The sequence below is a fragment of the Nilaparvata lugens genome, chromosome 3 (assembly GCF_014356525.2).
Source record: "Nilaparvata lugens isolate BPH chromosome 3, ASM1435652v1, whole genome shotgun sequence".
Classification (NCBI taxonomy): domain Eukaryota; kingdom Metazoa; phylum Arthropoda; class Insecta; order Hemiptera; family Delphacidae; genus Nilaparvata; species Nilaparvata lugens.
This window is the reverse complement of record NC_052506.1, coordinates 23063724-23081561: the sequence shown is the minus strand read 5'-3', so window position 1 is coordinate 23081561 and position 17838 is coordinate 23063724. Positions and strand designations below refer to the sequence as shown.

Here is a 17838-nt window from a genome sequence, read left to right as displayed (position 1 = left end):
GTTCTTGGATTGCGATGGAATTCGGTGGAATTATGCACCCTCGAAACATATCTTATCACATTAATTTTACTAGTATAACTACTGTAACATGCTCAATGCCATTTAAGAGAATATAGTTCGTTATTTACAATAGACGGTTCAATCTCTCGGTCACTTCATCCTTCCTACTATTTAAAGCATCAAGAAATGTTTCAAAGCTTGTATGCTTGGGTCTTTCAACTAATAAGCAATCACTTTCCAACTGACATATAGCACATAATCTTTTGTCAAACACCTTCACTCTCTTTGTGATTGAGAAAGACATTGATAACTCACCTTGCACAACACAAACTTATTCACAGATCGGTCACAAAACTCTGAACTCTACGAATCACGAAATATTTAGAATAGAGGCGGCACCACTGTTCACATCAACGCTTGATTCAATACTGACTTTACTGATTATTGTATAGTGAAATAGTAAATAGATTGAGACGGACAGGCAGATACATGCGCGGACACGAGTCGTCTAGACAAAACAAGAAATGTGGCACCTATTATATTTGTCAAAAACAAGACAAGAAACTTGTTGACAAAACAAAAAATGTGGCGCCTATTAATTGTTTAACTTATTCATTCACTTCAAATTGACGATTCAGAAGTGATCAATTCAATGAATAAACAAAATATTCATTCTCGATTAGATATTCTACATATTCATCTTCTATTGATTGAGAATCACATTATTCAACCAATCTGGTTTAACATATGAGATGAACTTTGTAATTTTGACCATAATTTATAAAATATGATGAGAACCATTGATTATTGAGGCTTCAGAGTTGAAAAATCGTGTTCAGCGACCAAAAATACATAATATAACGTTCCTGAAATACATAATTTGGATGCATAGACTAATAGGAGCGATGCGATAGGTAGGCCGCTACGCGCACTGGTCATAGGGGTGGCCCGCGCTGCAGTGTAACAGTGCTACTAATCCCCCTCCCACAGCCGCATCTATGGTCGTAACCCCCAAACTATATACATCATTGGATTCAGAAAGAAACGGCCTACAACGTTTATTGAGAACTTTTCCCTCTCAGTCGGCTAACGACTGAAATATTCGGAAAATAAAAAAAATCTATACTCAAAAAATACATTTTTTGAGATATTTTATTTTTTTACGGAAAAACTATGCGGTCTATCGTAAAAATGAAGAGGACCATTTTGAAAGCTTGTTATATTTAGATAATATTAGAAAAAGGGTCAAAGCTGTAATATGAATGGTTGCCGCAGGACAGGCGATTATATAAGCGCGCGTTTTTTACAACTTACCCCCCTCCCCACAATCTCTCGACCACCCTGGGACGTGACGACATCGAGTTTCATATACACTAAAGACCCCCCAACAATAATCCGAAGTCAAATTCTCTGCCTCTCTCATGCATGCTCAATGTAAGCCAGCGCCTGGACTATTACAACTATGAACATAGAATTGATAGGTAGTAACATAGCACAATGGTTGTAATATAGTTTCAATACTTGTAACATTATTCAATAATTGTTGCAAGATGGGGGCATATGCATATGCAGGTGATGTAATAACATTCATGTTGCTGATAGCAGTAACATGATATCACTGGATTTGTGAAGGTTACCGATAGGCCTACTCAATGCTTGAGTTATTGAGAATGATAAAAAATTAGCTAATGTTACCGTATATATTATTTATATTCATTGGTTTTCTAGTAGAAATTGGAACTCTTCAGAAGTTACAGTATAAGTTTTTTGTAGTTCTAAAATGAATTATTTCAAATTCAATATATCCTTTGAAAGTAGGCCTACATGAATGATATGGGGAGAATAAATTCTAATCCAGTATAGTACATTTACATGTACCATGTGAAATGTATTCATGATATTTCTACGAATGTCCTAGTAACTATTGTATTATGTCAATAATCATTGGTTAATTTTTTTATGTCACCAATATCTTCTATAATGATCAAGTCTTATGTAAAATTCGATTTGGAGTCCAAAGTAGGCCTAACTGGTGTCAAGTTCAGAATATCTTTAATTCTTATTGAGATATTCCAAAAATGCGCACAATTGCTATACTGTAAGAGTACATATTTTTGCTATTTGATGTATCCACCTAGATGATAAATTCTTCATCTAAATTGAAAAAGTGGTATCAAAATTATATTCCAATTTATAGAAAAAGTGGAATGCGAGATTGATAACAATTATTACAAATGGAAGTGAAAGCAGAGAGAAGTTTAATTTGATAGGTCTGAAAATCGACTGTTGAATGGAGCATGTGATATGTCAAGACAGTTTCTCACAGTTAAGTAGGTCCAGCTTATAAAAACAAGAGCTATCCAATTTTATAGATTCGAATTGAATGCATGCTGCAGTAGACTATCTCTTTCTGAATCAAACATGAAAGGTCCCCTCGAATTTAAACTATTTAGAACATGCGTGGCGGATTTAAAGGAGAAATCGATTGGGGAAATTTATCTAATCGAATCTATTTATCTCAAAATTATTGGGCTGCACGATTTCAATTTATAAATATTTTTCATTTATTTTTACAGATTTTTGATAAGTAAAATAAATGGTACTAGTACGCTAATTATATAAGAAAATAAATTTGTTTGAAGTTTTTTAATACGGTAGTTGATTAATATCTTATGGTATCCAAAAAGATATTGATATATTAGGCTATAATAGTTAAATTAATATAATAAACGAATTATAAATTAATAAATGGTCTTGCAGATGTTTAAATGTGCAAAATCATATTCTAGCAATATATATTTATCTCCAGTCGGATACACAAAAGTTTATACACAGAAATTTTTGACAGAAGCTTAGAATCTAGACAATCTCTTAATAAGAAGGAGTTTCAGGAAAAATTCTAATCTAAGCAGTGAAATCCAATTTTCGATGTTTAGAGTGTTACTTACTATATAATTCTTTTGAGCACAAAATGTGAGCTCACGGTTCACTTGTACCTACTGTACAATATCCTAGGAATTATCACAGATATGGCAGTGATTGTATATGGAAAATAGTATTCTTTAATCAATATAAAAATTACTACACAGTACCCTTTTTTGAATTTTTTATATAAACTCTGCCAGTTCCAGCTTTCAAGCAATTTTCATGTGTCCTTTATTCAAAATAGATTGTTTTAAATATTGTATGATTAATTTTTCAACAATGATCATTATAGTGAGTATATCATACGTTGGAATCCTAGAGAGGAGTTGAAATGAATTTGTAGAATGTAGAGATAGCACTTAGTGGCCAGTAATAAAAATAATGTTCACTAGCCTCAGTGGGTTAGCAATCTCAATCCTGTATAAGCTGTAATTTATCACCTACAGTGTCTTCTATTATTATTTTGGTAAAATAAACTGAATTTTTCCAGATGAGTTGTACAATACAGAAATATCATTATTGGAAAGGATATTAGTCAGGGAAAACACGGGGCGGAGGTAAGATGGACTAAACTAGATAAAGAAACATGAAAGATGAATGTGATACGAAAAATGGAAGAACAGTTAGACGAAATCGAATGAGATGAATAAAACTGTCCGATGTGGAAGAGGCATGAAACAGAGACAACATAGTGAAGAAAGAAATGCAAAAGAGAAAGAATCTCTTTTTAAAACATCCTAGTCTCATGAAAGATATGCGCAGAAAGAACTAAGTGTGATAGAGAAGGAGGAGGATATTCTTCACAAACATAGTATTCTGAACAATCTGTTCTTTTTGCAGTTCGGTATGAAGAAACACCTTTTCACGACAAGGCTCCACTAATTATTATTTGATGATTTGCAAGTGGGGCTGCAACCTGGAACGGTACCTGTACTTTCTTTCTTAGCGGCGAATCATTTTCGCTCGATGCAATGGACTCTCATTTAGACACCGAGGTAATTGTAATGACTCCAAAACCAAATGGACTGAACGACTGGGCATGAATCATGCCATACAATCCATAAAAACCCGTGACGTAGTTTCCTTGTTTTTCTGTGCGCGATACTTGAATACCTACAAAGATTAATATCATTTTTCAACTCTGATTTCGGTGGATGGACCTGAATAAGGATAACTATGTGCCTTTTTCGCGCAACTAATTTTCTTTTTTCCTGAGGAACTCCATCCTCACAAGAAAACCAGTTTAACAAGATCAAGGAAATGTCAACGAGCTGAATCATACTGTGTTCACAATATTCTTTTTCCTTCTTTTATTACTACCAACTGTCAATAATATTAAACCTGGTTATATTCTAATTTTAGTAAGCTTTTTTAATATTCTAATCTACTAGACATGATAAAAAATAAATCACAGGTATAATATCTGGTATGTAGATCCCTCGTAGGATATTATACAGTCTGGTATGAGTTTTCAATTTGTTTTTTTTTTAGTTTTTAGTGTTTTTCGTCTTTATGTGGCCAATAAAGATTAATGTGACCAAAAACTAGAAATTTATATTGTATTGTTTTCTAAGAAATAATATAGTTTCAGTTTTTATAGTTTTATAGATAATTCAAACTGATTAACAGGTCTTGGGCTAGACATTAAAGGATTCTTTAAAGTTTGATAAACATTTTAAACTTCATTTAATTAAAATTGTCATTGATAATTTTTTTTTTGTCAAAAACAAAATACAAAAAAGCTTTACAAGAAATAAATATAAGTATATGCTACTGCACTTAAACCAAGTTGTTGAATTTGTAATGTTTCTCATATAGGCTATTGTTTTAGTCATTAATAAAAATTGTCTAATCCATATAAATTTCATTATGTAGGCTAGTAATTTTGTTATTCTTCACACATATTTGGGAGAATTTTTTGGCATGATTTATTTATTTATTCAACTGACACATTTGACGCTCCAAATCAATGCTATATAGGATTTGCATAAATTAATTATAAAAATAGAAAAATATCTATTCATCATTCGTTTTTGGAAAATTTGCTCCTTAAAACTATTTAATCTGGTAAATCACATTTTAAAACTTGTAATATTACATTTTTTCTCACATTGGAATCGAATCTTCAATTCGAGATCTATGGAACTTTATAGTAAATATCAGAGTCATCAATAGACGGACAAACTTTTCGACGGAGAATTTTTTATCGTAAATGATTGTTGCATTGTTCCATGGTGTCACCGAGGCTTGGTTAGCATAATTAATAGATAAATAGTTTATTTAAATAGAGAATATATATGAAAGTTTAAAATAACAGTTTCAAAATAAAGTTTTATTGAGAACAGATGTAGAATGTGAATTCTAAACTTGTAATTTATAAATTTTTGGTGACGTGTCTGTAATGTTGGAGGTGTCTCTGTTCTGCCTTCTCTAGAAAAATGGCTGGCTACGTGTGTTGTTGTAAAATTTTGCTCTGAATCATTTTCGTTTATTAATGTTTTAAATTGAGTTTTGGACAATTTTTAGTGTTCTGTTTTGTTCGTAATTTGCTATTTGTGTATTCAAGCCAATAGCCACTGTTTTTCAACTGTAAACTAGATAAGTATTTTAGTTCGTAGTTACTCTAAAAAATTAGGCTTATAAGATATAGTTCTTTGTGTATTTGTTTAAATTCATCTGAAGATTATAAGTTCATTTGCTCTGAAAACTGGATTTCTCATTCATAGGCGATAGATCCATTCACAATTTATCAAGAATCTATTTCATTGGAGCCGACAACTATCCTTAGGTTAATAGGTGTTAAATGCTATTCCAACCGATTTAAGGAAAAATTGGTAGCACGGCAAATGGTACGCCCTGGTGTGGGACTCAAACTACAAAATAGATCCCTGGTTATAAAAAAATTATTGGTAGGATAGATATCTTGATAGATTGTGAATGGGAGATGCTGCTGAGTGGGAAATCGGTTCGAAAAAGTTCAGGTTCTAATGAGTAAATATTTTTTACACAGTAGCAAGATGGAGGACAATAAAAATAATGAAGTTTTATCCAGTGAAAACATTCAAAACTTAGATGAAGAATCACAAGATTTAGACCTAACCTTAAACAATGACTCAAACGATAGTGTAACTGTAAGTGAAAACGGTTCAAATGTAACAAGTCATGAGAAAGTAGTAGAAATATCAAATGAAACAAGTATGGTAGGAGCTAAAAATGATATAAATCTTATAGAGTTCTTAACACAAAAGTTTGATAGACAAGATGCTAGATTTGATGAGCAAAATGCTAAGTTTAATGCTAGGTTTGATGATATGAAGCAAGAATTTGCTAGCATAAGACTAGATCAGGTTAGTACAAAGCGGGAAATAAAAGAGATAAATGATACATTAAGTAAAAATCACAAAGAAATAGGTCATCTACAGCAGAAAACTAACGATCTTGAAACATAAATGTTAGATGTAGAAACATCAATGCAAAACAAAATCATTCAAGTTTCTGATAGGGTCAGTGAGGTTAATGAAAGAGTAAATAAAAATAAGATCATAGTTGAGCAACAAAATATGACACAAAATGCTATCAATGCAGAAAATAATGAAAGTATTAAGCATGTTGAAAAAGAGGTTGTAGAATTAAACGAAAAAGTAGACAAGGAAATCAAGGTATTATCCTCTTTGAAAATAGATTGTCAAGAAAATACAGCTGCTATAACTGAGGTTAGAAAAAACATAAATAAAATTAACATGTCAACAAAACCGATGTGTAATCATACTGGTAACAATAGTAATTTCGATAGGTTTGAATTCCAAATGCAAATTGACAAAAAGAATCCAATGCATTTCTTAGTAAACTTGACCGAGTATCTTGAGAGAAATGAAATCACAAACTGGATCAAAATTAAGGGTATTTTGGAAAACAATTTTAATTCAAATTTTGCTCATCGTGATTGGTGGATTTTCATTCGTTTTGATATAAATAACTTTGAAGAATTTAAAGAGAAATTCATTGCTAGAATGTGGTCAGACAACATTCAGTCATCTGCTAGAGATGATTTGAGATTTGGAAAATATAAGCCAAACTTATCTAAGTCTTACTGAGTATTATATTTCTCGTTTCAACATTGCTAAGAATCTAATTCCAGCCTTAGATAAAGATACTATTTTCAAGTTTTTGAAAGGTCATTTTGATGAAACCATATCTACAGCTGCTATTATTCGTAACATTAAGACTAGTGATGAGTTTATTTGTTTGTTGAATGAGTTTGACAATACTGACACTTACAAAGTAAACAGACAAATGCCCCGTGATCATAACAATGCTCAAGCTGGAGGTCAAAATAAAACAATAAGTTTTCATCAGAGTGAACATAGGGATGATAGAAGTAGGTCTCAGAATTCAAATGGTGTGATGTTTCATGATAATAATAAGCAGTATCAAGGAGGTAGGAATTATTTCCAAAATCGACGGTACCAAAATGGACCAAACAATAATGGTCATAGAGATCAAAATTTTCAGCATAATTTCAGAGATAATAGAAATCATCAACTTGTGAATTCAAATCAATCAAATCCAAATCGACCAGCTAACAACTACCAGTTAGATTTCAGCCTCCCACCGCCAGGTTATATGCCTGCTCAAACTTCAAATCAGACAAATGCAAATCGTCCAAGACATAATGCTCCTTTAAACTAATAATGGGACGACGAAACGACAGCCCTGCTCTCCCAGTTAAGGAAAGGTCAAATTTTGATATAACTGCTGTAGACATGAATAAAATAAATTTTGATTCAGAAACTTCAAACAGGTTTGAAGTAAGAAAGCCAGAATTAATCAGTCAAATTCATGTGCAAGAAAATAGCTGTAAGAATTTAAGTAATGAAGTAATGCCTAGTTATCAAGAAAGTCATATTAAAGCATCAAGTGTAAATATGGTACATACTCCAGAAATTCAGGTAAATGAAGATATGAGTAAATCTGAAACTGTTTGTCAAGAAGAACCATACATGATGGGTTGTATTTTTAATGAACTATTGGAGGAACAAGAGAATACTCCACCTACTGGATATGATTTAGCAGAAATAGAAGTACAAATTTTCAATAAGAAATATCAAATGATTATTGACACCGGCTCTGAGGTAAATGTAATTAATGAGAAACTTGTTGATGAAATGAAGAAAAACAATATCAATTTGAACTTGGTACCAGCTCCTAATGTAAGTATAGTTGTAGCTACTGGTATGAGACATAAGAAGATAAATAAACAGATTATGTTAGAGGTATTTTTTGGTAAGTTAGAATTGCCAATAGTTTTTCTTATAGTTCAAGATTTAAATGTGGATATTTTGGTGGGTTGTGATTTCTTAAAAGATGCTGGAGCAATTATTGATTTCAATCAAAATATGATATCACTGAAAGATTGTTGTTTTCCATTTATAAAAAAGGATACCTTGAAGTACAATAGACTTTTTCATGTTAACATAGTAAGAGACCAAGAAACGTTTGATACTTTATGGAATCAGCAAATTGATAATTTAAGATTACAGCTAAGCGATGAATCTCCTGAATTGGTAAACAAATTAATTGAAGTATTTGAAAATAACAAAGATATTTTCTCTGATAGTCCTGGATCTGCAAAAGACTATTTATGTAAACTGAAAATGAAAGATGATGTGAAATTAGATAAGAAGAGTTATCCGATTCCATATCAGTATAGAGATCAAGTCAAGAAAGAATTGAAGAAAATGTTAGATCAGAAAATCATTGAACCAGGTAGCTCTGAATATACAAGCCCTATGGTAATAGTGAAAAAGCCAAACAATGAAATTCGATTATGTTTAGATGGAAGAGAAATAAATAAGTACATAATAAGGGATTTTACAGAAACTGAACCAATAGATAACTTGATCATACGTTTCAATAAGTGCAACTACATTAGCAGTTTTGATCTCACTCAAGGTTTCAATCAGGTAAAATTAACTGAAGATAGTAAAAAGTATGTAGCTTTCAATGTTTTTGGACAGACTTATCAATATACACATCTACCATTTGGATTGAATATTAGTGGTTCTGAATTTATCAAGTGCTTGTACAAAATGCTAGGTGAAGAGGTTTGTGAGTTTACTATTGCTTATATTGATGATCTTGCCATTTCTAGTATATCTCTTGAACAACATATCAGTCGAATTGAACTATTATTCAATAAGTTGAGGGAAAGTAATTTGAAGTTGAAACTGAATAAATCGAAATTTATTGCAGATAAGATAAAGTATTTGGGTTATATTATCAGTAAAAATGGTATTGAAGCAGATGACTCTAAGCTAAATGCTATTCAGAAATTTCCCATTCCTCAAAATTGAAACAATTGCAGTCATTCATAGGTCTCTGTAATTTTTACAGAAAGTTTCAGAAAAATTATTCATACTTGACAAATCGTTTTAAGCATCTTCTATGCAAGAAAAATAAATTCATTTGGACTGAAAAAGATAATGATACCTTTCAAGAAATCAAAGATAGGTTCATCGACTGTGTGATCTTGAAACATCCTGATTATAACAAAAATTTCATTTTGGCCACTGATGCCAGTGATGTAGGAATTGCAGCTGAGTTATTTCAGGAAGGTGAAGATAAGGAACACTGTGTCATTGCATATGCTAGCAGAAGCTTAACGAAATCTGAATTAAATTACACAATATGTGAGAAAGAATGTTTAGCTGTATTATTTGGCTTGATGAAACTTCAAAATTATTTTGGTAATCAAAAAATAGTTGTCCGTACAGATCATAAAGCCTTGACCTTTTTAAAAAAATGTAAGATAGGACATGGTCGTTTGGGAAGATGGATTCTTGCATTACAGAATTTTAATATTGAGTGGGAATTTGTAGCAGGAAAGGATAACATTGTGCCAGATATCATTTCTAGAACTGATTATGAAGGTAATTTAGAAAATCGAAATTCAAATGAATTCAAGGTATTGAATATCATTAAGAGTGATAACAAGTTAATCGAGATAGTAAAGAAGATCAAAGAAATTCAAAAAGATGATGTTTGGTTAAAAAATGTAAGAGAAAAGTTGGAGACAGGTAATTTGAATATCAACAAATTTTTTAAAGTAAATGATGATCTTTTGTTCACTAGAAAATCTGGAAAGAATAGCTTTTGGAAAGTTTGTGTGCCTGCAGCACTGTATGAAGAATTGATAGTTGAATTTCATGAAAGATTAGGTCGTATATCAAAAACATGCAAATTTATTGAAGAAACTTTTTACATAAAAGATTGTTACAGACTTGTTACCAAAACTATAAGATACTGTAAGTATTGTCAACTTGTAAAGACATCAAATGAAAAGAAATTATTAGAAATGCATACCATAATTTCTGAGAAAAAACATCACAAAGTGTTCATTGATGTTTATGGAGAATTACCAGGTGGCAAGTACAAATGGATGTGCATTATTCATGATGGCTTTACTAAGTTTACAATTAAGTTTAATTAAGTTTACAATTATTAATCTTTACTAAGATTAATTTAGGTAAGGTTTGGTTTTTTGATATTTTCAGCTTTCAAGGTTTAGAGTTCTGCATACAGGAATAATTTAGGAGAGGATTTTTGAATCAATTCTTTCATGATACTGTGACTGTTATTCTGAATTCAAAGTTGTGAATGTGAACATGGATGACAATTACCTCCAGGTAATGCAGTAGTGTTGAAGTTTGAGATACAAAGTCAGCTAACTAAATCCTATAGTTAAGGCTAACGCTCATAATTTAGTAAAAGTTGTTGAGAAATATGTAAATGAATTTGGTAAATTTGAATATATAATCAGTGATAATGGTACTTGTTTTCAAAGCAGATTGTGGAAAGAATCTATGGAAAGATTAGGTATAAAATATTACTACATTTCAGTTTATCATCCCCAGGCAAATCTTAGTGAAAGACCATTGAAAGAGGTCAATCGCATATTGAGAACTAATGTTCCTGTAAATAAGCATAATATTTGGTACAAGTATATTGATAAGGTTGAATTTGTCATCAACAACAATTTTCATGAATCGACTGGTCACATACCCATGGAGCTTATGATGAATCATAAATTGGCACATCTTGTTTTCAAGTATATCAAATATCCTGTAGAAAATAAGTTTGAACTTGAAGAAGAAAGTATCAGAAACAAACGAATACTGTACAGAATAAAGAATAGAGGTGTCATCAGAAGATTCAAACAGAATATGCATAATAAACCCAAGTATAAATTCAAAGTTGATGATCTAGTTGTAATTCGAAATTACATTTTGTCGAGCAAGCTGAAGAAGTTTTCTGCCAAGCTGTGTCCTAAATATCGTGGACCTTACATAATAAGAGATGATCTCAATAAGGGTGTTTCAAACTGGAAGAGATAAGTACAGGTAAAATTGTGAGAGTCAATCAATATATGATGAAGAAATACCATCAGAAAGCACACAATGATTAGGAATCCTGTGTCATGCCGGGATTCAGAATAGCAATGACCGTAAATACTACGTATGGTAAGAGTCCATAATTGTATCTTTTTTCTTTCCTGTAGCCTATTTTTCTTGGCCCTTAATCTTTTCAATTTTCGATTCTTTCCTGTCTTTGTGTAATATTCAGTAAATTTCTTCTATGATGCATATATTAACCAATCTTGTCCATAGTCATTTAAATTTGTATTTTTTCTGAAATAATATTAGAAGTTGAAATAGTAGCTTATTTTCCTAATCTTTAAATTGTTGATAAAACTTAACTTTTCTAAAATCTATCCATTGTAGTTAAATAATTGTTTGCTTGTGGTATATTTTTTCATCATGTATTACATATTTTAATCATGTCTATTTTTTTTTTAGGTATCATATTAGGTAATTAGGTTTTTCAGAGCAATTTTGTCCCATGTTCTCATCTTTCATTGCATATCGTGCCATAAGCCATATGTAATTAGGTTATAATTTTCTTCTGGGCTTTTAACCCATTTTGCATTTTATTTTTTTTTTCTTTGCTGTCCAATACTTTGGATTTTTGGTAGACAAGTAGGTGTGATTCTTTTAGAGGTGTGGGCGTGAACCACATACGGCTGGACTCGATTATCTGACCTACTTGTTTGCGATATAAAAACCTTAAGACTGCAACATCAAATGTTTGTAAAACCTTTTGCATACTTTTGTTTTTGTGGTCCGATACTAGAGTCTGCTATCACATTGCCTTACAGACATCTAGGAACTATCCACCCAGTCACAATAGTCAACATTTTTTCCTTCACCAGTTGTTTTTGTGGGAGTGATAGCTCACAATTATAACAAATTAGAGTCATACTTGGAATTTACAAAATTCCATAGTAGTATATTTTATTAATATACTTCCTCATGAAAGTTCAGTACTGACATGTAGGATAGGCTCTAATTAATCTTTCTCTTCTTTGTATTGTTTTAGGGAATGTATTTACCCAGTTTTCTATTTCTCTTTTTTGTATTTTTTAGGGAACTTATTTACCCATTATTCATCTTGATCATCTTTGTATTATAATCTTGAAATGTTTGTACTTATTATACAGTCTTTAAATTTTAAATTATTTTAAAAAATAAATGGTTCAATTTAAAACGTTTTGTTATATTATTAATTGAAATAAGTTTTTTGTGATTGATATCTTTTTCAAAATTTTTAAATTTGTTTGTTCTATAAATTTTGATATGATTGAGTATCGTTTGAAATGGATGCTGGAGTGTATGTAGAATTTTTAGTGGGGTTTGTTGATTAGAATTTTGCTGGTATGTGATTGTTTTTTGAGATGGAAACCCATTATTGCCTAAAGAAGGAATAACAGAGGTTATGACTTAGAGAGGCAGTAATGAGATAATATTTTTTGTGTTGATTACTTATGTTGATTGCCATAGATGCAAAAATAATGATTAATAATGTTGATTGCCATAGATGCAAAATGATGATTAATTATGAATATTGATTGCCTTTGAAGCAAAATATTATTGATGTTTTGAATGGTTTCTTGTTTAATGATTGATAGTAAAGTTTTGTCATGGAATGTAGTTTGTGTTTAGAACATTGAAAGGTCGAAATAAACTATAGTATCCAACAAACGATGATTAACAATATTAAATAATTTGCTTTTTATACAATTTTTGAACACAAAATTAAAACTAAATAATTTCGAAACCCTGAATGATAAATCATAAATGTGAAATGAACTTGCTATAAATGAAATGTTATATTAAATGATAATGAAATGCAGATATATTATAAAATGATTGTGAATAGAAGACCAATTGTCTGAAATTATTGAAATATATATTGAAATTAATTTTTGTTGTGATGATCTGATGTTTTTTACAATTTTGATAATGATACAGAGTGTTATGAAATTCTATTTCTATTTCTAAGAATGGATTAAATTTTGATATTTGAACAGTGAATAGATGGAAATGAAATTTTTTTTATAGTGAAAATTTGTAATTGATATGTCCATATTTCACAATTTATGTATTGCTGACTGTATAATAAGATGTTAACAAATTTCAATTTCATATATATTTAAAAATAATTTTCATGTGTATTAGATTGTATTGATAGCCTAATCAAGTTTTTCTTTTTAGTTTATAAGCATTTTAAGATAACAGGTACAGCACAGACATTAACATTGAAATAGTTATCATGTGAATCTCGAAATCAGCAACAAGTGAACGCCATGAAGAGTGTTAAGAACATTTGGGTGATTTTCGAACTAGTGTGACTCATCTACGCTGCGGCCAACACCAATAACTACGCCAATGTCAACACCAATAACTACGCCAATGCCTGCGCCTATGCCAATGCCTGCGCCAGTGCTGATGCCAACACTAATATCTACGCCAATAACTACGCCGATATCTGTGCTGATGCCAACACCAATAACTACGCCAAAATCTACGCCGATGCCAATGCCTGCACCAATGCTGATGCCAACGCCAATAACTATGCCAATGTCAACACCAATAACTACACTAATAACTACGCAGATGCCTACACTAATAACTACGCCAATGCCAATAGCTACGCCAATGCCTGCGCCAATGCCAAAATCTGCGCCAATGCTGATGCCAACGCCAATAACTATGCCAATGTCAACATCAATATCTACGCCAATAGCTACGCCAATGCCTGCGCCAATGCCAAAATCTGTGCCAATGCTGATGCCAACGCCAATAACTATGCCAATGTCAACATCAATATCTACGCCAATAACTACGCCAATATCTATGCTGATGCCTACACTAATAACTATGCCAATGTCAACGCCAATAACTACGCCAAAATGCCAAAATCTACGCCGATGCCTGTGCTGATGCCAACGCCAATATCTACGCCGATGCCTGCGCCAATGCCAATGTCTGTGCCAATGCTGATGCCAATAGCTACGCCAATGCCTGCGCCAACGCTGATGCCAACAACAAAAATATACGCCAATGCCAATAGCTACGCCAATGCCTGCGCCAATGCCAAAATCTGCGCCAATGCTGATGCCTACACTAATAACTACGCCAATATCAACACTAATAACTACGCCAAAATGCCAAAATCTACGCCGATGCCTGTGCTGATGTCAATGCCTGCGCCAATGCCAATAGCTACGCCAATGCCAAAATCTGCGCCAATGCTAATGCCAATGCCTGCGCCAATGCCAATGCCAATATCAACGCCGATGCTAAAGCCGACACCAAAGCATACGCCAATAGCAATGCCAATGCTTATTGCTGACCTTGTATCTCAAACTTCAACACTACTGCATTACCTGGAGGTAATTGCCATCCATGTTCACATTCACAACTTTGAATTCAGAATAACAGTCACAGTATCATGAAAGAATTGATTCAAAAAATCCTCTCCTAAATTATTCCTGTATGCAGAACTCTAAACCTTGAAAGCTGAAAATATCAAAAAACCAAACCTTACCTAAATTAATCCTCACCTAAATTAATCCTGTATGCAGCATCTATCTCTTTTCCAAAAAACGAATTACATTGTCATTTCAAGCCTGAAATGTACATTGTATAATTACAAATATGATACAAAATTTACGTGACTCTGTATTGAATTTGGAATGCAGCCGTCTACTACAAGCATGAAGCAATGCTAACTGAGATGTCACCTGTATCGAGTTTGGTATGCAGCCGTCTACTACAAGCATGAGGCAATGCTAACTGAGATGTCACCTGTATCGAGTTTGATATGCATCAGTCGACTACAAGTATTAGCCCAACACTACGTGCATCCAGATCAGCCCAACACTAACGTCATCACATTGGAGTCACACTTAACTGAAAATCATACTGAGTGCCTTAATGGACTGTTTTCCAAAATGTGCATCAATAAAATCAACCGCGTCAATAGTGAAAGAAATGAACATTTTTTGATTTATTGAAATTTTATGTGAAAATTAAATGTAACAATTCATCAATTCATTAAAAAAAAAAAATAAAAATAAAATAAATAAATAAATAAATAATAATAAATTTTTTCATTCAACATACTAATTTTTTTTATGCAATAAAAATTGAAATTTTCTATCTATTAAATTTATGTGCAATTTCAAAAAACTATTCTTTACATATTAAACTTTCTGTTGAGATATTTTCCTTTAAATTATAAAGCTAAATCAAAAGTAATATTGATATTCTATACTTTGAAATATTGTTTGGAAACATATAACAAATGCTATTGATGAATTTTTATAATAATTTTCAATTATAGTTGACATGTAATGTTTTTATAGAAAAAATTGTTACTGTTCTCAAATTTAATTTCAACAATTTTTCAAACAGTAAAATTTTTTATGTCAAGAGGGGGGTATTTGTAATATTACATTTTTTCTCACATTGGAATCGAATCTTCAATTCGAGATCTATGGAACTTTATAGTAAATATCAGAGTCATCAATAGACGGACAAACTTTTCGACGGAGAATTTTTTATCGTAAATGATTGTTGCATTGTTCCATGGTGTCACCGAGGCTTGGTTAGCATAATTAATAGATAAATAGTTTATTTAAATAGAGAATATATATGAAAGTTTAAAATAACAGTTTCAAAATAAAGTTTTATTGAGAACAGATGTAGAATGTGAATTCTAAACTTGTAATTTATAAATTTTTGGTGACGTGTCTGTAATGTTGGAGGTGTCTCTGTTCTGCCTTCTCTAGAAAAATGGCTGGCTACGTGTGTTGTTGTAAAATTTTGCTCTGAATCATTTTCGTTTATTAATGTTTTAAATTGAGTTTTGGACAATTTTTAGTGTTCTGTTTTGTTCGTAATTTGCTATTTGTGTATTCAAGCCAATAGCCACTGTTTTTCAACTGTAAACTAGATAAGTATTTTAGTTCATAGTTACTCTAAAAAATTAGGCTTATAAGATATAGTTCTTTGTGTATTTGTTTAAATTCATCTGAAGATTATAAGTTCATTTGCTCTGAAAACTGGATTTCTCATTCATAGGTGATAGATCCATTCACAATTTATCAAGAATCTATTTCATTGGAGCCGACAACTATCCTTAGGTTAATAGGTGTTAAATGCTATTCCAACCGATTTAAGGAAAAATTGGTAGCACGGCAAACTTCAAATCGTAAAATTATATAATTAGCATTTGAGCCACATTTTACTAATAAGTTTTAGTATAACAATTGTCAAAATAAATAACAATACTATTTTGCAAAAGCCTATAAGAAAATCAATGATGGTCTATATTTTGATAATAATTGGTTGCTCTTCGATTTCAGGATTTTAAAAGAGCAGTAAGTCGTGAAATGAACGACTCTATCAACAATGTTGATCCAGCCTTCAAACTTGTTCCCAAAAATGCAACAGCATTCCTCATATGGAGGGTTGAGGTAAGCGAATTTCTCACTTTTCACTAGGTTTTTAGTGCTGGTATTTATTTCATTTATAATTCAAATTCTAATATGGAAAAAACATAATATGGAAATGGAGAACTAGAATTTTCGTTACTGATAATATTGATCTCTCCATAAAACTTGTCAGATTTTCCAGTTTGTTCAAATCCAACTCGTCATACCGTATCTACACGCAACAAATCATATTATATTTATTGTGGAAGTCATATTATTGTTGAAAAGTTCATGTTGAAAGTGTTCTCAATTGTATCATTACACTAGTGTAGTTTAGTACCTATTTTATTGATACTTGTAGGCTACTGCTAGTTCTAGGAGAGGCTAATATAACTGTACTAAGACAGTACTTGACTAGAACATTAAAAGTATTATTTTTAGCTTCCAGTAAATCAATCAAATGATTGAACTTTCTGCTTTAGCCTATACTCACCATGCGAAACCCTCTTCTTCCCCGTGTTCAAACCCTCTTAATACCAAAAGTTTTTTAACCAGTTAACTCCCGTTTTATTGGATGGGCACGTTAAACTGTCGGTCCCGGCAGAAGTATGACAGTCGTAAGGCCCATTGACGGCTTAAATTATATATTCAGGCGGTGGGACCTTCCCGCAAGGGACTCCCCACCAACAAAAGCCATACGAATTTACTTTTTACCATTTGAAATATTTCGATCAAAATAATTATACTTTATTCCATAAAATTTATTTTTCCAGAACCTAGCAATCGTTCCAGTTCCTAAAGATCAATATGGAACATTTTTCGAAGGTGACTCGTACATCATCTATGCTGCCTCAGCGCCGGGTCAATTCGTTGGCCCAGGGATCAAAGTGAGTAGCCTATCGATATATTTATGAGATGGTCGATATTAAGCCTGAGCATCACGCTTATAGAGTGTTTTTACTCCTGACATTTTTCAAAGTATTTCGATTTGGATACTATGAAGTTACACAAATGAAACAAATTTCCAAGGAAAACGTTTTTAGTTTTCATCATTTTTACTTTTTGAAATATGAGCG

At 31.8% G+C, this 17838-nt stretch overlaps 1 protein-coding gene across 2 annotated transcripts in view; it reads left to right on the top strand.

Moving 5' to 3' along the window:
- Nucleotides 1-17838, top strand: part of LOC111060389 (villin-1) — a 53797-nt gene that overhangs the window by 18544 nt on the left and 17415 nt on the right. For both annotated transcript variants that reach the window (XM_039423324.1, XM_022348051.2), the window contains exons 2-3: nucleotides 16694-16804; nucleotides 17536-17649. In XM_039423324.1, the coding sequence (XP_039279258.1) occupies nucleotides 16721-16804; nucleotides 17536-17649 (198 nt within the window). In that variant the 5' untranslated portion in view covers nucleotides 16694-16720. The remainder of the gene's footprint in view (nucleotides 1-16693; nucleotides 16805-17535; nucleotides 17650-17838) is intronic.